At 34.0% G+C, this 26037-nt stretch overlaps 1 protein-coding gene across 6 annotated transcripts in view; it reads left to right on the forward strand.

Moving 5' to 3' along the window:
• The window catches only part of Lrba (LPS responsive beige-like anchor protein), a 719595-nt gene that overhangs the window by 578512 nt on the left and 115046 nt on the right, over nucleotides 1-26037 (forward strand). For all 6 annotated transcript variants that reach the window (XM_076865289.2, XM_076865291.2, XM_076865292.2 and 3 more), the window contains exon 47: nucleotides 3904-4056. In XM_076865289.2, coding sequence (XP_076721404.2) covers nucleotides 3904-4056 — 153 coding nt within the window. The remainder of the gene's footprint in view (nucleotides 1-3903; nucleotides 4057-26037) is intronic.

Genomic DNA, 26037 nt, shown 5'->3' on the forward strand with positions numbered 1-26037 from the left:
TCTTTGACTGCGTTACTAAATTTCATCTGTCAAAGAAGATAATTTTGAACTGGAATGTTTGGTATTACATCAAGGAATGGTTCTTAGATGCTTTTAGGAATAAATTGAATTCTGCTGAAGAACGAATGTCACTGTCATCTCTGGTAAAACTTGAGAAGTGTACATACATATTTCTTTTGTTAACATATTGATGTTTCTGAATTGAGTTCAGCATGTTTATTGAATATTCAAAGGAGATTCAATTCCCATCAGCAGATTTGTTTATGCAGTATTTTCTTATAATGAGATTGCAGTATGTTTTAGTATATATACTCCCTTCTTTACTAATTTAATTATGCTTATTTGATGATGTCCTTTATACTACATGTAGAATCTTCATAATATTATGAAAAATTGTTAATTTGGGGGGAATGTGTATAATATTTTAAATTCATGTTTGTTTTTAAAGTTCCATATGAAAACATTTTTTTTTCCTTATAGAATAAAAGGCTAAGGCTTTGCAGGCAATCCTTTAAGGCTGCCCACACCTTGACCCTGTGTACTCCTCCAACTTTATCTTTCGTGCATGCCTATTTTCCTCTCTAAAACAATTGAATTGTTCTTCACTGATCATTAGAAACAAACTATATGCACACTTCAATCTCTCTCTTTTAAGAATTTCCCTTGTCAGGAATATTCTTGTTTTTCTTGTTTATTTATCAATGAGCTTGAATCTTCTTTTTCCATCATATTTATTCAGTGTATTTTTGCTCAGTGCCCAGTGTGTGTCATTCACCATGGCTGGACTTGAGAGTTTAATGTTGATCAAAGTACATCAAGTCCTCAGACTCATGGAGCCTTCAATTTAGAGTGAGATACAGACAAGACAATTACAGATTGAGGAGTTCTATAGTAGGGAAATATGTATAGTGTTTCTTTCCCTGAACGTTCTTTGACCACCCCAACTTTTACACATTATGTTCTCTTTTGAACTCTCTTTAGAACTATTTGTTTCTACCACTTATTTTCTCTTGATAAGTGTATCATTTTTCTGTTTTTTATTAATCTAGATCTGTGTTCTATAGAAGGAAAAACATCCTTCTGAATTCCAAACCCTATCATAGTTCACTACAAAAAGGAAGAACTAAATAATTGATTACGGAAATAATGTGTTATATCACCTTTCATATATATATATATATATATATATATATATATATATATGACTTAAATAATCAATTAAAAAGAAATTCTAATAAGTTTTATTCATTAACAAAAGGTAACATTTATATTCTATTTGTATTTTCTGCCCATACTGAAGTCTTCCTACCATTTAGTTTTCTAAAAATACATTATCAGTTAATATATTGGTAACTTAATCACTACTGAAATAGACATAACTTCATTACCACCAATTCAAGTGTATAAGAAACCCTTATTCATATTAGGGTTGTGGATGATTCATCTATAGACATTAGATTGAAGGGCAAAGACCTTCATTAATCAAGACTTGAATGAGAACTTAGGATTATGTAAATCCTTGAAAATTGATCCTCACATCTTTAGTCTACCTTTTTATGAGTCATATCACCATTGTCTAAGATACACGGTCTTTTGGAGGTGGGCAGCCCTCCCAATCCAAGTTTAGATTGGGAAATATTTGCTGGTGCCGGGGGATTTGCTCCACTAAGTGCAACCTGCATGTTCTGTTAATTGGTTGCTGTAAAGGATACCTTTTTTGGTATATTTTGATACATTTACTGTATGTCCTTGATTTTCAGTTGAAAAAACTAACCTCCTGGTTTTAAAACTTGGGAAAAACTAGCACCTAAAATTTAGCTATTGTAATTGTTGTTTTAAATCTCAAGAGGATTATTTCACAGGAGCATGGTGGATACACCAGACAAAAGAATGACCTCATTTTCTGATCAGGAGAGGGTGGAGGTGTTATTGAAATTGAAAGAATAAGTATTTAATTAGAACAAATGCTGCTTTTGATTTTGAATAAACATGGAAAGTCTATTTCTTATTTTTCATTGTAGAATAAGATCTGAGTAGTAACATTCCTCTTTAATAGCACAAGTATGATGGGGTGAAAATAAGTTATTTTTGTAAAATCCCTCAAAATTTGAAATTTGTTGAATTTATTAGCAAATTAAGAGTAGAAAGTTATAAAATATCTTCTTCTCATTAGGGTAAATAATAATTACTGCATATTTTAAAAAATTCCTTTTTGTACTTTATTCATAAAATAATTACTATATATACATTATATGTAATGGGCTTATTTTCAGAATAGCCAATTATTTCCTTTGCATGAAAAAACTAAAGTTTACATTCAGGTTTTTTTTTTTTTTTAAATCACTTGGAATATATGTTAACAACTCCTTTTAAAATGTTAAATGCTCTGGCTGGGGTTGTAGATCAGTAGTAGAGGGCTTGCCAACCATGTGTGAGGCACCACACATAAATAAATAAAATAAAGATCCATTGACAACTAAAATACATATGTATATATATTATATATAAATGTTAAATGTTATATGTACTATACAAGTAGAAACCAAGCTTATTTGATGATTAAGTACAGAGACTTTAGAGTTAGAGAAGTCTTGACCCAGGTTCTAAAATTACAATATATTATGCAACCTTGTGTAAGTTTTTGAACCTTAGTTTTTTGAGCATTAGTTCATTTTTAGAGTGGAGATGTACCTTGGTTTGCAAAGTCATTGTGAGGATAAATGTGGAAGGGTTTGTTAAGAGTTCATATTATCACCTGACTCATACCATGCAGTAAATGTTAGCTTTTACAAATTGGTGATGGCTTTTTGCCGCATAAAACAACATAAAAGTATTTTTCCCTTTTGCCAATTAGACTTTGAGTCATTGTTTTCAAAGATGAGAATCTTAAAGGTTTTCTGTGAGCACTGTCTAATTTCATTTATGGTTAAGCTTTTAACAAGATTTTTCATTTTTTAAAATCCAGTTTAAATGTTTTTCAAATCTAATCATCATGTGGATGTCAGACATTTGGAGGACAAGCTCATTTTTGCTCTGCTTAGTTGATTATTGTAATTGTAAACAAAAGATGTACAATTCAAAGCCCAGCAACATTTCACGTGGATGATGGAAGTGATAATAGCTTAATTCCTGCTGGATCTTTTTTCTCTGCTCTGGCAAGTTCATACTGACCTTGTCCAAAATCTGATGACCTCCCTATTTTACTCAACTATTTGGAAAGCCAGGCCTGCCATAGCTGGCCCTGAGGGGGTATCTGAAAGACCACTGAGCCACTGACCCATGTCAAGACTGGATTTCAAGTCTGATCTATGGGGCCTCTGAAATAGTTATATGTAGGCTTATTGCACACAAAAGACTAACCAGCTGCATTTTTCTGCTTATTAAAGTGTATTTAAAATGTCATTATTAAAGTCTCAAATTTGTTTATTCACTTTTTATGTAGGTGGTTTTCTAGACTAATTATAAATTTTCATTTTTTATCACAGTTTTTTAAAACTAAATTTGAATGTTTTGAAATTTGAAGAAAGTATACTTAAAGCATAGTAAAAATGTAATAAATTATCTTTTTGGTAGATGAGGAGACTTAGGTAGTAGCATTTTCTGGCAAAAATTCTATGTATTTTATTAAAAACCTGGTTTAGGTTGATGTTATAGCATAGTAATCTCTCTTTATATCTTATAAAACTTCAGTTATTACTCATATATTGGATTTAAGAATTTTTGAGTTTATAAGCCATATAACATGGATATAGACTAGGAAGATGTTATTCAAATTTGCTTGAATAGGATCTGTCTGTATGAAAAGAAAAAAAACATTCTATATTTATTTTGTTCTTCTGCACAATAGTAAATGAATATCTAGTCAGTATCCTACATTTTATAACATTGTCTTTTTTTATATAGGAGTTGATTCCTGAATTTTATTATCTCCCTGAGATGTTTGTCAACTTCAATAATTATAATCTTGGAGTGATGGATGATGGGACAGTAGTGTCTGATGTCGAACTTCCGCCTTGGGCCAAAACCTCAGAAGAGTTTGTTCGCATAAACAGATTGGTAAGATAGTAATCATCTACTCTGTCATGAGCCTATTCTCAAAGCATCTCTCAGGTGTTGGTGAATAATCATTAACCTTTGCTTTTCTGTACAAAGCTGTAGTTGATAGGGATAACTGAAAATGGCATAAAGGTTCACTAACCGCCATTTACATTTATAAAATTTTGTTGGATTGAAAGGTAGGGTGGTATTTTAATTCCTTTATGCAGAATTAGGTTACTTTCATTTACATATGACAGTTTAAAGTTATAAGTGAAACTAGAATTATTGGCTTTTTCAAATATGGATTTCTCTTACCAAGAAAGCCACGAAATTTTGTGTGCCAGTTGGAAGGCTATTGAACATTTTGGTGACAGAAACAACATTTTCAAATTATATTCTGTATCTACGTGTTGAAGGAAATCTTCACATTATACTTAGAATATTGAAACTTAAAAACTTAAAAGCATTGTACTCAGTGTGGTTATACCTCTTTAGTGTCCTTTTTAATTTCCTGTGTTATATGGATTCTGTATTGTTTATGAGGAAGTATGATGACTTTTAATTTATAATCAAGCAAAGAAATTATTGTATTTTGGCTTTCTAGGTGGCATTCCTTACCTTTTATACCAACAGTTTCATTTTTACCTTCCATATCTTAATTATAATCCCATTATTATTGAAATTTCACATTTTATACATATTGGAAGCAATGCAGGGGGGTGTGGAAAGAAAATAGGCTTTGTAGTTAGGCCGGATTTCCCAGTTATGAATCATATTTTTTATTATGGTACCCTGGGCAGTTTCACCTCTGAGCCATAATTTCCTCATTTGTAATTTCAAAATTATAAGATTATAATTTTGTATGTAAATTCGTAATTTTGTATTTACCTAGAATATTCTATGATATATAGTAGATGCTCATAAAATAGTACATAATATTATTGTGTATACACCAGTAAGATGTTTTTTGATATTGGTTGGATAGTATCTGTTTATCCTATTATGAGGCACATAGCGTTTTCCTTTTATCATAAACTTTTTGGAAGATTCTAAGTTATTATAATTAATTGAGAACCCAAGACAGCATTTAACTCTGAAAGATATAGGATATACCAAACTTTTAAATGTGATAGTTGCCTATGGTTGTGTGCCTCTCCCAGAGGCATACACAAGTGAAAAGAAGATGTATTTATATTATGACCTTTTTTTCTTTTAGTAGTTGTTCTCTCTTTAGAAAAAAAAATTGTAGTTATAGATAGGCAGCATGCCTTTATTGTATTTGATCATTTTTAGGTGGTGCTGAGGATCCAACCCCGTGCCTCACATGTGCTAGGCATCACTCTGCCACTGAACTATAGCCCCAGCCCCTAGTGGTTGTTCTTTTAAAATAGATTTATTGTTGTTATTTTTAGATATATATGACAGTAGAGTATTTTTTGACATACATATATGGTAAAATAGATTTATTGAGATATAATTTTCATGCCATAAAACTCAACTTTTAAAAAGTATTATTTATTCCAATTTAATACATTCCTGCAGTTGTGTATCCATCACTACTATCCAGCTTTAGAACACTCAGACCACAAGTTTTGTTGTGCTACTTTGTAGTCAGCCTCTGCTCCCACTCCTAGCTCAGGTAACCATTGATTTTCTCTATAGTTTTGCTTTGCTTTTCTAGGAATTTTATATTAATTGCATCACACAACATGCCCTTTTATACCTGGCTTGTTTCTCTTATCACAGTGTTTTTGAGATTCATCCACCTTAGTTCATAAAGCAGCAGTTCCTTTCCTTCTATTGCTGCATGGTACTCCATTGTACCACATTTTGAACCTCATATCACATTTTGTTTCTCTTTTTACCGTTAATGGACTTTTTTTTTTTTTCTCAGTGTGTGGGGTATTGTGAGTGTTTACATATAAATCTTAGCATCAGTATCTGTTTTTATTTCTGGTGGAGTGAAATTCCTAGGTTACATGATAAGAATATGTTCACTTTATATACGATTTTGTATTCCCACCAGCAATGTACGAAGGTCTAGGTTTTCCAAAGTCCTTCCCAAGGCTTTGTATTGTTAGCCTTATTTATTTTAGTCATTCTAATAGCTATCTCATTGTTACTTTATTTATACAACTCTAACGACTAATAATATTGGTCTTTTTTTATAGGCTTATTTGCGAGTCATATATGTTCTTTGGTAAATTATCTGTTCAGATATCTTGCCTGTTTTTAAATTGGACTGTTCCCTTTTATTATTAAATTATAAGAGATCTTTATATGTTCTCCATCATAGTCCTATATCCAAAATAGGTTTTGCAAATATTTTTCTACTAGTTTATGGCTTATCTTTTCATTTTTTAATGGTATCTTTTGAATCAGCATTAAAAAAAAAAAAAAGTCTTAGGGGACCAGAGATGTAGCTCAGTGGTAGAGCACTAACCTAATATTTATGTAGCCCTGGGTTCAGTCCCTAGCATGGCAAAAATATATATATTAGACATAAAATAATGTTTACATAATAATGTATGAAAAAAGAAAGTATCCTCCCCATTCTTAAGAATATTTTAAAAAAACATACTGATTGTCTTATTATTAAAATACAGTTTAAAATTCTAGGTCTCAGACTGGGGATGTAGCTCAGTGATTGGAAGCTAGCATAACATGCATGAAGCCCTGGTTTTGATCCCCAGCACATCTAAAAAAATTAAATAAAATGAAAGTTTAAGTCTTAAGAGAACTAACTCTATTAATCATTACCATGATTAGTATTATAAAAAGTACAACAAGATTTGGTGGTGTGTTTGCTTCACTTAAAAAAATCTGAAAAGCAGAAACATTTGAATGAGTTACATTTAAAATTTTTCATCAACCTTTTGACAATTAAAATTTAATTGTGTAAATTGAGGTAAGCCACTTTCCTGACAGTATCACCCAGCTCTTCTCCACTGCCCTCAACTCGGAAAAACTAGGTCTCTTTGAAACAGGTTTCTCGAGGCATCAAGGAAACAACTGCAGCTTACCCAATTATTTTCCAATCAGATTTGGGTTTTGGCTACCCATGCTCTAAACTCAGACATGAGTTTTATACAAAATAGTATTCTATGAAATGAACTACCTGTTTATTGTCACTCATTATTGTTTACTTATCTAATTTTGCCAGAGATTTTTATTCCAGAAAGTTTCATAGATGCCTTTATAATTTAGGTTCCAAATTACCTTGCATTCTGAAACAGAACTGATTAAATTCACTGCAAATCAAATGCATTTGTAGTTTGGAATTGTATATTTATATCTCTGATCATTTGCATTCATAATTAGGAAAGGTATCAATTTTATATATGTGTGTCTTCATGAAAGAATTTAATCATTCAAAAATATTTGTTATTCACTTATGATGAACAAAGCTTTCCCACAGTACAGTTCATATTGATGCATTTTATAATTTCCTATTAACTTTCTATCAGTGACTAAATTGTTTTTTTATGTATCTGTTAGCATGTTATCACATAAAGGTTTTATCTCCCTCCTCTTTTTGCTTTCCCTCTTCAGTTCCACAGATTTTATGCAATGATTGTAGCTCATGAAATGCATACTACTTTGATCTGTGACCTTTTTGTGGTGCTAATCGGGTTCCTGATATCATTATACCTTACTCATTAATCATATTTCCTGCAGCCCGTCAGGCAGCCAGACAGCACAAGTCCCTGTTTTCAGCCCTCTGTTGGCAGGTTTCTGCTTTTCCAGATTATTACAGACGATACTTTGGCTTCTCATAGCCAGAGCCACATCAAGCTGTGTGTTACAATTAAAGTCAGATGGTCCTCAGGTTGAACAGGGATATAGTGTTGCAGCTGTCTCTCTTCCTGGAACAAACCAGCACTAAGAACAGATGATCTATAGGACAGTGAATAATAACAGATTGCACAACACTTGGCTGGTAGAAGGGAAGCACAGAATTAATTAACTGACACACTTAATTTAAGATACTCAGCATATCTTTTAAAAGTGTTTGGTTGCCTAAATATTAATTCAAGGTGATAGGACATTTTTAGGAGCATGATTCTGTGGATGAACTAGTAGTGTTACATTTTCAATTTGTATTAGAGGTACATAACTACCATCTTACCTAACCGTTTTCATCCCCAGAGCTTTCTGTAAATGAAGTTCTAAATGTAGCATTGACAAATTGGCTAAGTGATGGACCCATGAACAGAAAATACAATCTTACGTATTTTAGAAGGAAAACTTACCTAAGTTTGATTAGTCTTTCAAACAAATAAATATATTCTCTTTGTTCTGAACAGTTGAAGTCCGAGTAAAATCAAGGCAGTTTTAATTATATTCCTGAGATTGATCTGTGTTGTCTGAATGGGAGTGGGGAGACATCTTTATTCCAAATACTATTTTAGAAATATAAATAAGAAACAGACTTTAATACTTTAAAGTAATATAAACATGTATGAGTTCAGAATGCTCATCAGTTATCTCTGATGATATAATGTCAGTGTTATGGACTTGTATTAAATTGCCTCTTATAACCCTGAAGTTTTAAGTAAGAGACCAAAAAAATCACACTGAGCAATAGGACTATTGCTAAAGTTTTCAAAATGGAGCATTTTGTTTTAGTCAAAATATACATAATTTATTCAAATTATAACAACACTAATTCATTCATTTACTGTGCACCTATCCATGACTCAGTACTATTAGACTCAGAGAATAAAATGGGTGATATGGCTACTCTTTGGATATTACCTCCTTTTAGATGCCTGTTGAAATAGAGAGCTTCTCACTGCTGGGGGGTAGCAGGAACCCAGGAAGGGAGTGATCTTCCCCAGGTTACCACTTAGAATCACATTACTTTCCTGTATCTTCTGTAGCTTTTGTCTTCTCTCTTGCATTATGGTGACACAGTCACTTGATGGAGAAAGTAAAGTAAAATAAAATGAGTATGTTATCTCCTTTCCATTATCATCAGAGGATATATGGACAAATTAAAATGGATGTGATCTTTTTATAGTATTATGGTATTATTTTTCCTATCGATTGTTAAAATTAAATCTATTCAGCTTAAACCTTCATAGATATTATGTCTTGGAATGAATTAGGTCAGTCTTTTATAACTTTTACTTTTGAATAGAAGTGCACAATTCTCAAGTGATAATACCACAATTGAGACTAAGAATCATGTATCCCTAATGAAAAAGTGTGGGTAAATGGCATTTAAAAACCTTTCTTCCAGGCAACACATTTTCTCTTTCTTAGTCTTGAATTGCCAGAAGTTAACATGCTTTTTTTTTTTCATATTGTTCCTTTTCTAGTTTCCTTTCCATTTTCCACATTAATGATGATATAAAGAATGTAGATAGCCCGTGATGCTGCAGTGGGTAACCGAATTTCTCAACCAGGGCTCTCACCCTTCTGTCCCCTTTCCCTCCCCCAGTGCAGTAGTCAGGTCTGAATCCCTGGGCAATGTGGGCAGAAGTGTATGCAGTTTGAAAAACATTGAAAATGACTATTGTTTGGTCCTGACGTTTAATTTGCTGTGCGATGTTTAGTTTAAAACAGGAGGACGCCTAAATAAGTGGAAAAAAAGATGTAACATATTGATAGATTGTTAATTCTCCCTAAAGATATTTATAAATTCAACATAAAAACAAATCCAAGTATCATCAGGTATGTTTTGTTTTGACAGAACATGACAAACTGATTCTGAAGCAGAGGGCCAACAGAGCCAAAATCCTAAGAACAAGAACAGGTTTCAGAGGGACTTACTTTATCAGATATCAAGAATTATTGTAATGCTATAATAATTAGGACAATTTAGAAGTAACAGACTAAGGGAAGTGAATTTTAAAAATCTACAAATTGACCAGGACATATAAAGTAACTTCATCTATTATAGAGCTGGTATTACCCATGTGAGGGGAAAGGAAGGACTTTTCAAATTGTACTGAGATAGTTAGTAATTTTCTAGGGCTGCTATAGCAGTAGAAATTTACTATCTTATAGTTTTGGAGGCTGCAATTCCAAAATCAAGGTTCAGCAGGGTTGGTTCCTTCTGGAGGCTGTGAGGGAAGGATCTGTTCCAGAATCTCTTGGCTATGTTCTCCTTGTGTTGTCTTACATCATCTTGCCTCTATGCATGTTAGTCTGTGTGCCCAAATTCTCTTTTTATAAGCACCCCAGTTATATTGGATTAAGGACCTAAAAATATGAATTTTATGGGGGACGCAATTCAACCTTTGACTGGTTTTGGATGTTAAACCAAGCTTGCATTCCTTGAGCATATCACACTTGGATGGTGTAATTATGTTGATACGTTCTAGATTTTTTTGTTGTTGCTATTTTCCTGAAGAATTGTTACTTTGAGGATTTTTGCATCTGTATTCATGAGGTATCTTGGTATGTATTGTTCTTTTCTTGTGATGTCTTTGACTTTATTGTCAGAGTAAAACTGGTTTCAGAGGATGAGATCAATGTTTCCTCTTCCTCTTCTTTCTGAGAGAATTATTCTTAATATTTGGTGGAATTTATCATCAACACCCTTTGGGCATGGACTTTTCTTTGTGAGAAGACCTCAGTTTACCAATTCAATTTCTTTCTTTCTTTCTTTCTTTCTTTCTTTCTTTCTTACTTTCTTTCTTTCTTTCTCTCTTTCTTCCTTCCTTCCTTCCTTCCTTCCTTCCTTCCTTCCTTCCTTCCTTCCTTTCTTTCTTTCTTTTAAAGAGAGAGAAGAGAGAAAGAGAAGAGAGAAAGAGAGAGAGAGAAAAGAGAGAAGAGAGAGAATTTTTAATATTTATTTTTCAGTTTTTGGTGGACACAACATCTTTTTTTTAATTTTTATGTGGTGCTGAGGATCGAACCCAGCGCCCTGCGCATGCCAGGCAAACTAGCTACTGCTTGATCCACATCCCCAGCCCTACCAATTCAATTTCTTTAATTATTGTATATCTATTCAGATTTTCCCTCCTCCTCCTCCCCCTCCCCCTCCTTCTTCTCCTCCCCTCCCCCTCCTCCTCTTCTTCTTTCTCCTCCTCCTCTTCTTCTTCCTTCTTCCTCCTCCTCCCTCCTCCTCCTCCTCCTTCTCCTTTTTTCTTTCTTCCTTCTTCTTCTTCCTTCTTCCTTCTCCTCCTCCTCCTCCTCCTTCTTCTTCTTTCTCCTTCTTTCTTTCTCCTTCTTTCTTTTTCCTTCTTCTTCTTCACCAGAGATTGAACTCACAAGCCCTAAACCACTGAGCCACATCCCCAGCCCTTTTTTATATTTTATTTAGAGACAGGGTCTCACTGAATTGCTTAGCGCCTCGATTTTGCTGAGGCTGGCTTTGAACTTTCTATCCTCCTGCCTCAGACTCCAGAGCTGCTGGACTGACAAGCGAGTGCCACCATGCCTGGCCAGATTTTCTCTTTTTCTTGAATCAGTTTTAGTAATTTGTGTCTCTTTTAGAATTTGTTTGTATAGTCTAAGTTGTCTAGTTTACTAATATGAAATTGTTCATAATATGCTTTATTATTATTTTATCTAATATTTTTATTTGAATATTGTTTGTTGGCTTTCATTCACATTAGAATGTTTTCTGTTATTTTTTGTGATTTTGTTTTTTGACGAATCATTATTTAGTTATATTTTGCTTAGTTTCCAGATATTTGGGAATTTTCCAAATTTCCTTGTTTTTTATTTCTATTTTCAATTTCATTGTGATTGAGAATCTACCCTGTATGAGTTTTGGTTGTTTAAAATGTCCTGAGACATGTTATATGACCTAACATATGGTTTAAATTGGAAAATTCTCCATATGCTCTTAAAAAGAATGGGTACACTGATATTATTGACTCTTTTATGAATGTCAGTTAATCAGGTTGGTTTATTGTGTTTAGGAACTTCTATATCTTTGCCAATTTTCTGTTTAATTTCATCCATTTTTGCTAATGGGATATTGGAGTCTCCAAGTATTGTCAATTATGTCATTTTTTGTTTTATATAATTTGGGGCTCCATATTAAGTGTGGGTATTTGTTCCCTGTGGTTTTTGTAACAAATGACCACTAATATTCGGTGGCTTACAACAACAAAAATTTATTCATCATTGTTCCAGAGGCTAGAAATCTGTAATCAGTGTCATATTCCCTCTAGCAAATACCTGCTTCTAACTTCACACTCTCTTCTTTCTAGTCAAATCTATATCTCCCCCTCCTGCCAGCTCCCATCTTATAAGGATACTTGTGATTACATTTAGGGTCCTTCCTGATTATCCAGGAGAATCTTACAATCTTAAGATCCACAGCTCAACACATTGCAAAGTCCCCTTTCCCATTTAAGGTCACATTTACAGGTTCCAGGTATTATAACCTGATGACTTCCTGATTTTGGAGGGTGTCATTTTTCAACCAACCATAGTGAATATATGCTCATAATTGACCTGTTTTTCTAGTGAATAAATTTTTTGTCATAAATTGTTTCCTTTTTTTCCTGTTGATTTCATTGTCTGTGTTGCCAGATGTTATGAAGCCACTCTTGTTGTCTTTATGGTTACTGTTTGAATCGTATTCTTTGCTCCATTCTTTTATTTTCAGTGTATTTTCACTTTACAACTGAAGTGTGTCTTTTGCAAACAGCATATTGTTAGATCATGTTATGTATCCAGACTGATATTCTCTGCTATTTGATGAAATGTTTACTCCATCCACATTTAATGCTACCATTGATATGGTCAGATTCACGTGTTCCATTTTGCTAGTTATTTTTTTAGTATTGAGTCTTTCTGTTTATTCCTCCTTCTTTTGTATTAAGTGTATATTTCTGGTCTATAAATTATTTTACTTAAAACTTTTTTTAACTGTTTTCTTCGTGATGGCTCCTAGGACTACAATATGAATCCTAAATTATCACAGTCTACTTTGGATTAATATTAACTTAGTTCCAGTAAAATATAGTGACTTTGCTCTGATTCAGCTCCACCCCTCCCCTAACTTTGTATTGTTATTCGTACATATTACATCTATGTACTCACTGTAGTTTTATATGTACTGCTTTATATAATATTACATATAAAATTACTAAAGAATTTAAGAGAAGAGGGCTGGGGATATAGCTCAATTGATAGAGTACTTGCCTTGCATGCACCAGGCCCTGGGTTCAATCCCCAGCACCACCCCGCAAAAAAAAAGAATTTAAGAGAAGAAAGGAGGAAAAATACCTGTTAACTTTGTTTACTACTTTTACTTCTATGGGAATATTCTAAAATGAATAGAAGAGTGCCTCAGACATTCAGTATCATCTACCCCATAAATTACAGGATACTCCTCATATATTGAAAGTTCCATAGGCTACGTTTCTGGGCTTACAAGTGTGCCCACCACCCCTGGCTCACCATTTCCCTTTAAATGAGTCTTTTTATGAAATGTATTGCATGGAGAATTCTCAGCTTACATTCTGACACTCAATTTCTGGACACTCATAGTTGTATGTTCATTCATGTGTTTCCTATGGTGCCTTGAAAAGTTACCGAGATGCATAGGATTTTTTGTTCTTCAGCTAAAATGACCCACGTTCCTCTGCTTACTTTTAGCTTTTTGTCAGTATTCAGAGTCAGCTTCTGTGTAAGCTGTCACTTTTCTCTGTCTGGGGTTTCCACCTTCTCTTGATCTGTCATTTTACTTAGTACGTAAATGGCAAGTTTACAAGCCTGAGAAATGGCCCTGCCTCACCATTGAAGTTCATAAACGTAGTACTTGTTTTCCTCCTAACCTTTGGTTGCTTTGAATTTGGTTTTATTCTGGGTTCTCTGAACACTTGAAATCTGAACTTTGAATAAATGAGATATAAACCATATTTTGTTTAGTGACACATTATTGTGCACTGTATAAGTGAAATGAAATGTTTTTTTTTATTTTTATTAATGCATTACGGTTATACATAATAGCAGAGTTCATTTTGACATATTCATACATGCATGGAATGTAATTTGCTCCATTTCAGTTCCTAGTGTGTCCTCTTTTTCTCCCACTTATCCTTCTCCCTGTTCCTCTTCCTCTATTCTTCTGGTTTACATTCTATTTATTTTTTTAATTGGTGCTTTATAGGTATACCTAAAGGTGGAATTTACTTTGGCATATTTATATGTACATAGCATAATTTGGCCAGTCCTGTCTCAGTTCCTCCCTTTTCCTGTTCCTCCTTCTCTCTCCACAGTCCTCTTCCTCTATGCCATTGATCTCCCTTTTTATTCATGATTAAAAAATATTCAAATCCATTGTTAATTCTGGAGTAATTTCTACATATTCCTACCATATTATCACTTAATATTCCTTAAAATATCGACATTAAATAGTAACAAAACCTTTTTTTTTTTTTTGCAGTGTTAGGCAAGCATTTTATCACTGAGCTCCATACACAACCCCAATGAAAACATTTTTAAAATTTGAAAAGAAAAACATAAAATTCTATTATATTCATTATATCCATGTATATTTCATCTATATAATTGAAAGGGCTGTATGATAACGATTGCTCTCCCCATAGTTTCCAACCTCAATGATGGCACCAGAAGTGTGGGGGATTCCAGCTTTCTTCCTCTTGCTGATGCAGTAACCATCATGGCTGTGCTTCTTGCTTCTAGCCAGAGTTACTCCACATGCTTTTCTTAAGCACAACAGTGCCTGCCGCATTTATTCCTTCTCATTGCAGTATAAGTCTACTCCTCTTTTAACAAAATGATATCCTAACACTCATAACTTTATCCTTCCTACTACTGCTCCCTCAAAAAAAAAACAACAAAATAATTCAAAAACCTGAAACAGCCTTTCTCAAAAGACTCATCTTCCTTGAAATCTTTGAGAAATGCCCCTGTATCCTATGGCCTTTCCACCAATCCATTCTCAATCTGATTTTGTATCCATGTGAATTATTGACTGTTATTCTCCTTACCCAGTAGACCTCTGTGCTTGCTTTGTATGTACAGAATCCTGGTTTCCAGTGTAAACTATATCCTTCACAGCAATGTGGTTCACAGAAAACAATTTGCATCAGAATTTCCTGAAGTACATTAATTCACTTATTCAACAAATATTTATTGAATACCTATCCTTATACTATCCTAGTGAATAAAGTCTTGCTCAGGGAAAATATAGATAAAAATCCACCCTACATTCAAAACAGTAAAGAAAAAGATGGACTTATAATAAAAAGTATTGGTTAGCCATATAGAAAAAGTAGCCTTAGGTCTGTTTCTCATACTAGCAACCAAGTGATTAAATACCTAAATGTGAAAAAGTTCAACAAATGCTAGAACACCACCTTTAGTGACTTTTTGTATAATCTGGGAGTAGAAAAGCTTTCCCAACTATTATTCAAAATCTAAAAGTCATTGAAGAAAGGACTGATCTTTTAGATTACATATGAATAAGTAACTTGGGAAAACGTATCAAAAGGAAAGTCAAAAGATAAATGACAAACCAATTTAAAAATATTTAGAATTTAAAATTTAGGAAAAATTTACGTAAATCAGAACATTCATATAGTATATTTTATTTATGAAGAACTCCTAAAATTTGTAAATAAATAAACCCAACAATCTAACAGAAATAGGGGCAACAGTTCACTAATTCACTGAAAATAAATGTCACCATTCTTTAAGTATAGAAAAAAATACAACTTCACTCATAATAAAGGAAATATAAAATATACTAAAATCACATCTTTACCTTTTAGACTGGCAAAATTTCAAAAATTTACCTAAATACTCTTGATGAGGCGGTAGGAAAGGAGACATTTTCCTACACTGCTGATGGAAATGTAAAATGTTCAAAGACCAAAGCACAAATGGCATATTCACAGTTGAATCTGTTTCTTTTATAGTTTTGATATAATTTTAATAGCTTTGAATAGATTTGATATATTAAATGTTTTGATATAAATTTAAAATAGAATTTAAAAGGGGGACAATTAAGTTCCTAAAGTGAAATAAATGACCTTTGTCAAGTTGATGGCATAATTGCACAGAGAACAGTTACTTCAATAACTTTAAAATGCAGTGTTTTGACCGTGTTTCTTGTAGGGCATTCTCTAATAAGAACCAGAAGAAATTTTAACCTTGTCCTGATTTTATTTTCTAGGTAATTTTGGTATAGTCTTTTGAAACTATTCAGTGTATTATAGATTAGGCAAACAAGTGAATGAATGTGTTAATGTCTTCAAACTCAGCATTTTCAATATAAGAGGTGTAAGTGTAAAATCCGTAAAAACCAAAAAAATTGCAAAGCAGTCTGACAGTGGCAACTTTTTTACACCTAAAACTTGATTATTTTCATGTACCAATTTGTAGATGAATATTTTTATTATCTTGCAAAAAACAAACTTGGAAGTGGCATCAAAATGATTTAGCATGAGGAATTTAACTGTTAAGGAATCATTTCTTCTTTCTCACCCGCAGTTTCTCTCTAAGCCAAACTGTGTGGGGATCCAATGTAAGCAAAAAATCACTTTATAGTAACATTGACTTAGAATACAAGGGAGCGTTGGATAATCTTAATTCATTAAGCAGTGTTTATTCAGTGTTTACACTCTTAGGTTCTGGGGATATAAAGGCCATAAAACAGACAAGCTCTCTGCCCTTGTGAAATGACATGTAAATTCCAAGGACTTTTTTTTTTTTTTTTTTTTTTTGAGTTGGAGGTTCTCACTATGTTGCCAGGCTGGCCCTGTACTCCTAGGCTTACACCATCCTTCTGCCTTAGTCTCCTGAGTGGCTCGGAGTACATGTGTGTGCCCTGTGCCTGGCTACAAACTCCAGAGGAACATAATGGACTTGTTAGCCTGAAGCTTCTGTTTCTAGTACACTCATGCAATGTCTGCTACGTAAATCAGAACATTCATATTTATGTGGTGGTGCACCCTGTTTTCTAGGGCCATTGAAGACACACTGTCACGTTTACTTTCTAGGCTTCCCTTGCCTCCACATTGACTGCCCCCCTTTGGTTAAGCCTTTCTTTAAACAGGACATGATAGTCTTAAAACACATTCATTAAAAACTCACTCCAAAGACTATGACTGGAATTTGGATATTCTTCCCAGATTATTACTTGGAATGTTATTTTACAGCTGGCGGATCTTATTCAAGTGCAGTTTTTCATAATTTCAGCATTTTAAAAAATCCTCAAAATACCTTCATATACTGACATTCAGGGAAATAAACAAAACCCCATTTGTAGTTAACAGTGCTTGATGAGAGCATGTAAAGTTCTTTAGAAGTTAAAAGTAAGAAAAGAAGAGGGTAGAAGGACAAATACTTTTTTACAATGAAAAAGGAGAGGACTAGGAAGTCCACTCTTTGCTTTTTCATTTTTAATCTTCATGTAAATTATCACAGGAGTGTGCTGCCAATTCCAGCTGGAAGTCACCATTTCTGCCAGGAGCTAATGCTAATGGCTGGAGACTAGAAGTGAGACCAGCGGGCTCACAATATGAGACTGGAAGTTTAATTCACAGAGGAACCCTTGCTTGTACCTCGTTGCCACCAATGCTTTCAGTGGTAGTACTCTGTGGGGCTGGGAAGAAAGAAGTTGCTTCCAATCCTCCCTTGCCTTTGTTGCTGGCCCCGGGCCATGTCACCTGCAGCAGCACTATTTCTGAAAAGCAGCATCTCTTCTGTGAGTTTTGTTCTTTTCTGGATGCTTTCATGCAGCTCTGCACAGGGTTACCCAATAAATGACTGCTTACTGTGGTATTTATGTCTGTTTGATTTGCCGGTAACTGGTATATATCCAACAGATTTTTTTTCTAGCAAAGAATTTTGTGTATACTGGCAAATTTCCTTGAATGTAGTAACCAGAGAGTGACCTCCCCCACTCTCCCCACCCCAAGAAAAAGAAAAAAGGAAGTGGATTGCCACATGCTTTTCCACCATGACTTTTTTTATTATTATTTTTTAAGATGGTTGAACTGTTTCCTTTCACTCTATATTCTAGAATTATCATTAGAAGATGAAGAAACTTTAGGATGGATATCATAGTACTTGCAATGCTAGGAAACAATGAGTTTTGTGTATAAATATAAAAGATAGGCCTTTTTACTTAACATTAACAGTTATTCCAAAAAGTGTTAGGATACTTTTCTATACTCGGTAGATATTCTGATCCTTATTTTTAAGCAAAGGTAAATTTAGTTTTCATTATTTCTATAACATTAAATAATATGTTGAATTAAATGACATGACTATAGTATCCAATTTTTATTTTATATGAACATTTATCTCTCAAACTGTTAGATCAGTTCCTGAATTCCTTTTCTTCTCTCTCTTTATCTTTTGTTCTTTCTTTCATTTGATATTTTGAGTTTTTTGCTTATATACTTATACCCTCCTAAAATAATTTATTTCAAACATTAACCATAGACATTATTTTAAAATAAGTTCTTTTTTATATATTTTATTTAATAAAAATTTCAAATTTATAAAAACTTGCAAATATAACACATTGTTTATCCAGATTCACTATTAATAACATCCCCCAACCCCTGCTGCTTTTATTATGAGTTTTCTCCCTTCCTCCCTCCCTCTGTCTTCCTCTCATTAGTCTCCCTGTATATACACACACCCCTAATACACAGAATATTTTTACTGAATCTGCTCAGGGTAAGTTCCATACTTCTTAGCCTCTTACCCCTAAGTATTTTAGCATCTCCTAAGAACAGTGAATTTTTTTAACGTAACTCTGGTTTACTTAGCCGTTTCATAAATTTGATGTAATGTTTTTGTCTCATCTCATATATCAATACTGTTAGTTGAGCAAATAATGCTTTTTATATAATTTACTCTAAGATTGAAGCTCTAATACAGACTGTTAGTGCTTTTAGTTGACAGGCAAATCCTCATAACTTCCCCCAAAGTAGTAACTTCCCCTGCAGCTGTACTTGCATTAATCTCCTTAGACTTCCATACCAAAGTACCATACACTGGGTAGCTTAAACAACAGAAATGTGTTGCCTCTCAGTTCTGGGACTGAAAATCTGAGATGAAGGTGTCTATAAGACAGCTTCCTATGGAGGTACGGGGAAAAATCTGTTCCAATTTTCTCTGCTGGCTTCCAGTAGGTCCTTGGCTTGTGGCAGCCCCTACTAGTCTTCCCATGGCATTCTCCCTTTGTCTCTGACCCTGTTTTATAAGGACAACAGTTATGTTAGATGAGGATTTCATTGTAACTTCATTTTAGTGAGATTACCTCTGTAAATAGTCTGTCTCCAAGTAAGATCCCATTCTGAGGTACTGAGGGTTAGGATTCCAACATATGGAGTTGTGTTGGAAAGAGTGTCACTCAACCCACAGCACCTCCTTAATTAACTGCCTTTCTCAAAGCATTCTTTGAAGCAGTCTTTTGATAATGTCTTCACTTTGTGTGTGTGTGTGTGTGTGTGTGTGTGTGTATGTGTGTATGTGTTTGCATTCACTACGCATGCATGTGAATGTTCGGGATCAGACCCAGGGCCTTCCACATGCTAAGCACACACTCTACCACTGAGTTACTCCCTCAACCCCTCATTTTTATTTTCATTAAGTTGTATTACAGGTATTCAATTATGCTATACGCCAAAAAACAATATATAATGGATTCTGATCCAATCCCTTTAAAAAATTAAATGACATAATTTGTGATCCAGATTTTTTGAAGAAATTTAATCTGCAACTCAATAGCAGATCACTTGCTTTAAGTTTCTGGATCATCCTGAGAACATTCTACTTAGCACTGTTGGAAACCATATAAAATCACTAGTTTTATTTAAACAACTTATAAGTTGGGATACTTCCTAAGTTGGAGGCTTAAAAAATTCTGCTCAAAAATTTAGTGGTTACTTTTAGCCTTCCCAACTATATGTCATGCAGCTTCCTTCAAATCTATCTGCATCCTTCCCCAACTTCATCCCTTGCAAAATATGGTCCAGTTGTACTGAACAACTTACACTTCTTTAAAAGTGCTATAATCTTTCATATGCTACCTCCTTTACCTATAAATTCCATTTGCTAGCCAACATACATATACACATACTTATCCTTCTGCTTTCTCTGTAACCCCCATCCCTTTTACTTGACCAACTTCTGCTTGGTTTTCAGGATTCCCCTGGGAAGGCTTTAATTATACCTCCACCTACTCTCTAACACTGCCCCACCATCAACACATCAGCATGCTTTGGATGGGTGGCCCCCATGAGCTCTTTTATTTGTACTTACATTCTTCTAGCATTGTACTGGTCTTTGTACTTGTTTCCTCCATTTGATGCTGACACTTCAAGACTTCTTATGTTTCTTTGAGTCTCCAAAGCTAACATAATTATCTAACCCATATGGGGCCACTTTTGCTGGAATAAAATGGATGAGTCTTCAATAAATTCAGAAGTGAACCAAAATTTTGGACAATTATAGAACTCAGGCTTCTGTTTGAGAGCCAACTACTCACTTGGTAGTACCTACCAAGAACATACCATGAATAATTACTAGTTTCTGCCAGAGTCACAGGAAAGGAGAATTCAGGGTTTGGTGTCCTGTGTGTCATACCTGAGTATGAGTCCTTTGATGTGAGAGATATATCCTGTGGTGAAGTACATGATACATAGCAGTCCATGAAGGATAGGCATAGTATTTCAATGAAATGCAAGCAGTCCAATAAAGTAAATTTCTGCTTAGTAAAATTAACATGAGTAGCAATTATATATGAGTAGCAATTATAAGGAGTATTATAAAGAAAGATAAAGAATTTATAAAGTAGCAAGAATTCTGCAATTATGTTTTATTTGCAGTTTAAGGAGCTATATTTTAATTTCTTGGCATATATTTATATTTGACAGTATTGGTTGGAATTGTCAAAAGTGATATTGAAAAACTATCCTAAATGATTAGGTGTAAAAGTTCCACCACCACAAATATGTCCAAATTAATGTTTTTCTCTAATACTTAGGAAATATATTTTTAGTTACTCAATAGTACAAAAGACTTTTTTTCATAAACCATGTTTTGTGCATATAAAAATCAATAGTTATTTTCCAAGAAAAGCAAAATAATTCTTCTGTGTAGCATAGTACAGACTCTGAGAGCTGAAGTAAGTGCTACTGTCTGCAGCAGCATCTACTTTGTTTCTTTTGTGGGTTCATCAAATGTCCCTCTTCTAATTGGCTTATTTTCTTCCATGTTCAACAGCAATTTCCTGTGAAAATGTTTTACTACATTTCCCTGAGATCAGATTTACTTAACATGAAGTAAATTTGTGATTTTTTTTTCCTTTATAAATGAAATCTTCCATGCATTGTACTTTGTTAGTCCCATGCTTATTTAGGGCTTTTGCTTTCATAGTATACTTAATTTCTATCCTACCAAAGGGATGTCTGTGAAGAAAAACTCATTGGCAAACATCTTATCTTCCCTTAGTTTCTTCTTTCTACCCCTTTTTTGTTCCTTGCACTGGAGAGAATGCTAAAATATATTTAATGTCTTTAATTATTTCTGGCAATGTTCAGTGTATATTTTCCACAAACATAGTTTATTCTTATTTTGCTTGGTTTACTTATATTTTGCTATTTAAAGCTTAGATAGCTTTAAATAATTTTTTAGAAAGATAATAAATCTCATTGTTTGAGCACTTAATATGCATCAGATATTGTTGTAAGCAAGTTATGGATTAACTCATTTCACCCTCACAATAGTCCTGTAAGTGCTATTATTTCCATACTCTGTAGATTAGATGGCTGAGGCACAGAGAGGTTATATAACTTGCTAGCGTCACAGAACTAATAAATACTGAGCTGGGATTCCAATGCCAGAAGTCTCTTTTGTTAAATCTATACTGCCTATGATGAAATTATCAGAACTAATAAATACTGAGCTGGGATTCCAATGCCAGAAGTCTCTTTTGTTAAATCTATACTGCCTATGATGAAATTATACTACTGCATATCTATTTAAAAAATACATCTTACATCATGCATATTGAATGAAAATATATACTTAATGAAAAGAAATATTCTTTCACTATCAGTTTTCATAAAAAAAACTAACATCTCAAAATTCATTTACTTGGATCTGGGACTGTAGCTCAGTGGCAGAGCACTTGCCTCACATGTATGAGGCACTGGGTTCGATCCTCAGCACCACATAAAAATAAATAAAATAAAGGTATTGTATCCATCTACAACTAAAAAAACATTTTAAAAAATTCATTTACTTGGGAAATGGGAAATCCTGAATATAAAATGAAGAAGGAAATCTAAAAGGGAAAAAGAAGATCCTGGATATAAAAATGTAGGATATAAAATTATGTATTTATGTCTATAAATTCCAAACATAGTAAAATATTATATAATACACACCTATTGGGTGGTTTTTTGTTTTTTCTCTCCCTCCTCCCTCCCTCCCTCCCTCTCTCTCTCTCTCTTTCTCTCTGCCTTTCAGGTTATCTTTAATGGGTAGCTATTATTTTTAATAATAAAAGTAAATAGTGGATTGCATTTGGAAAATAGTAATAGGTAACATATTGTATATTAGAAAAAAATCAGTATTTGTATTATTCATGGTTCTCCAGAAAAACAAAGTATATATGTTTGTAATATACTTATCAAAGAAGAGATTTATCATGGGAATTGGCTCATGTGATTATGGAAGCTGAGAAGTTCCACAATTTGCTGTCTTCAGACCAGAGTCCCAGCAAAGCCAATGGTATAATTCAGTTCAAGTTGCATAGGCCTGAGAACCAGAGAAGCCAACTGAATAACTTTCAGTCTCAGATCCAAGTCCTGAGAGCCAGGGGGACCACTGATAGAATTCCTGAAGTTTGAAGGCACAAGTATCACGAGCTCTGATTTCTATGAAAAGAAGAAGATGTGTGTCCTGATTCAGGGAATGAAGTGAATTCACTCCCCCTCAACACACCTTTTCATTGTGTTCTGGCCCTCAGTGGATTGGATGATGCCTCTCCATGTTGGTGAGACTGGATTGCCTTCATTCAGTCTACTGATTCAAATGCCAATCTCTTCTTGAAACACCCTCACAGAGACTCTCAGAAATAACATTTTACCAGCTGTTTGTGTGTCCCATAGCCCAGTCAAGATGACACATAAAATTAACTATCACACTAATCTACAGTAAAAAGATGTTGAGGAGAAAATGCTTAGTAAATAGCGATTAAATTAAAATGTTTACTGATAAATCCTTCCCAGGCACTGGCATTTGACTACTAGTGCCATATGAAATGAATAAGCTTTCAATCTAAAAATAAAATACAAATTGGTTAAGATAATGGATTTTTTTTATATGGCTACAACATGGGTGTCTTGGGAAAGAATAGTCAAGGATTGAGCTTGAAAGCTGACATTTCTTTCTCTTAAAAAAAAAAAAAAATATATATATATATATATATATATATATATATATATATATGTTGTAGATGGACACAATGCCTTTATTTATTTATTTTTATGTAGTGCTGAGGATTGAACCCAGTGCCTCAAACATGTGCCAGGCAAGAGCTCTGCCTCTGAGCCACAACCCTAGCCCAGAGAGGTGACATTTCTGAAGAGGTGTTTATACCTTGCTAGGCAGTTGGTGTTCATGTTACAGACAGCCAAAAACCACCAGAAAGACACAGGAAGCATGTAATTGCATTTAATTTGTTCTGTTATAGTTAAAACTTTGTCCCAGGGTTTCATAAACTGACTTCCAGACCACTCACGTATAATCAAATCAAGCCTTTATTGAAGCACACGGGTGGCGGCTGACCAGAACAGAAAGCTGTTCCCCTGATCAGCCCCGAACAATTGCAAGGGTACTCCTTATAAGCCTGAAAACCGCAAAAGGGATGTTCAGGGGGTCTAGCCAATGCAAGCAAGCCAGGTTACAGAAGCAGGACAGTGCAGTCAAGCAGAGGGAAGCCTAATCAATCAGTTAGCCCAATCACCCCAGTTACAGAAACAGAGCCCCGTTACCCTAGTTACAGAAACAATAGCCCATTAGGTACTTTTGTGTTCTTAAAGGTTTCTTTAGCAAAAGGAAAAGAACATCTTGCCCCAGTCATGACTCTTCTACTTGGCATGGTTGTTTTACAGGATGAAGTCATAAAACAAAATGGAGTCACATTTGCTCCTACTATCACCATTCATTAGGAAGGCAGCACTGGAAATTTTGGACTAGAGTTTGGAAAGAGTGGCGACAGGAAAACCTGTTAAGTAGCTTTTAGAGTCACAGGGAACTAGGCAAGAGATGATGACAACCTTAGTTACAGCAGTGACAGAAAGGATCGAGAAGATATTCAGGAAAAGGACACATTCTATTCATAAAGTATAGAGGATGAAAGCTGAAGGTGGTCTAGAAGTTTTTAATATAAACAGCTAAAGTAGGTATTACAGAAAGAAGAAGAAATAGGCTTTTGGGGGAAAGTAAATTCAGTGTTATAGTTAAGAATGTGTTTTAATATGGTGTTCAAAATATATTGTTAAGGAATAATAGGATAAATGATAGTTATTTTATGAGTATTTTTAAAATGCTATTTTACCTTCAGTAGGTAGTATTTACATATAATTGTTTGAAGTAATTAGAATATCTTTTCCCACACTAGCTTTTATTCCCCACTACGGAAGTAGATTCCTTCTATTCTTTCTACTTCTTTTTTATACATTTGATATACTGCTGATAAATTTATCTTCCAGATGAACAATGCAGTCTTGTTACTCTGTCACATTAGTGTTTATTCAGGTACTCCCTAGTCTCATGTGCAATTCCTTCTTAGTGCAATTCCTCACTATTATCATAATGACACCTCTATCTATAGAAATCAAGTTGATAGTATATTTTAACAGCAATTTTTCGTCTTTGACATTCTGTTTTCAAACATCTTTTACACTGAGTGAAATTGGATCCCTGTAACTTCTACCTACTGATCCTCATTCTAACTCTAGGACCCCCAAACAAATTTAATTTCATATTAGTATTGCTTATAATGCAATGCAAGTCTTTTATTATTTTTACCCTATAAGATTCCAAATGTATATTGTAGTTCTTACAACTTTCTTTTATGCTAACTTTTATTATAATCACTGCCTATTAATTGTTTTCTCTACCTCACCCTCAGTTACTTGTAAATGGTGACTTAACATTTGCTGAGATTACTGTGAACATTCGTTGGTAGACCTACAACTCTAACATAAGTAAAATAACATCATTAATATATATAATGAATTTGATCATGTGTTGCCTCAGTAATTTTATTAAACTGTGTGATGCCTGTGTGCGTACATTATATACTCACACTCTGAAGACTCGCTCCAAATCTTCCATATTAGCTGACATTTTTTAATATTTATTTTTCAGTTGTAGGTGGACACAATATCTTTATTTCATTTTTATGTGGTGCTGAGGATCGAACCCAGTGATTCACATGTGCTAGGCGAACAATCTACCACTGAGCCACAACCACAGCACCGATCTGCTATGTACTGAATTGTCCTTCTCCAAAATTCTGTGTTGAAGCCCTAATCCCCAGTATGAAGGTATTTGGAGTTGTAGCTTTGTGGAGGTAATTAGGTTTAGATAAAGGCATGAGAGTAAGGCCCTCAAGGAGGGATTTGTGCCTTTATAAAAAGAGGTATCAGGGAGATTGTTCTCATGTGCATGCATTTCTGTGCTCTTTTTCCACCCTCTATGTGAGGACACTGGCAGCTTTGTACAAGCCAGGAAAAGAGCCTGCACCCCAAATCAACCATACTGGCACCTTACTCTCAGACGCTAGCCTCCAGAACTGTGAGGACATACATCAGCAACCTAGTTTATTGTATTTTATTATGGCAGCTCCAGGTAAGATACCATACTAAGATGAAATAGAAATGTGTCTAAGACTTTTTCTTAAAAGAAGAGTAGCAATCAGAATCTTATTTCAGGATTCACGTTACTTAACAATAGGTTAGAGGGATAAGAAACAGAGTTAAGGAAACTGGTTAGGAGGACATGAGCTGAAATAAGAAATTTTAG

This window comes from Callospermophilus lateralis, chromosome 8, assembly GCF_048772815.1.
Source record: "Callospermophilus lateralis isolate mCalLat2 chromosome 8, mCalLat2.hap1, whole genome shotgun sequence".
Lineage (NCBI taxonomy): Eukaryota > Metazoa > Chordata > Mammalia > Rodentia > Sciuridae > Callospermophilus > Callospermophilus lateralis.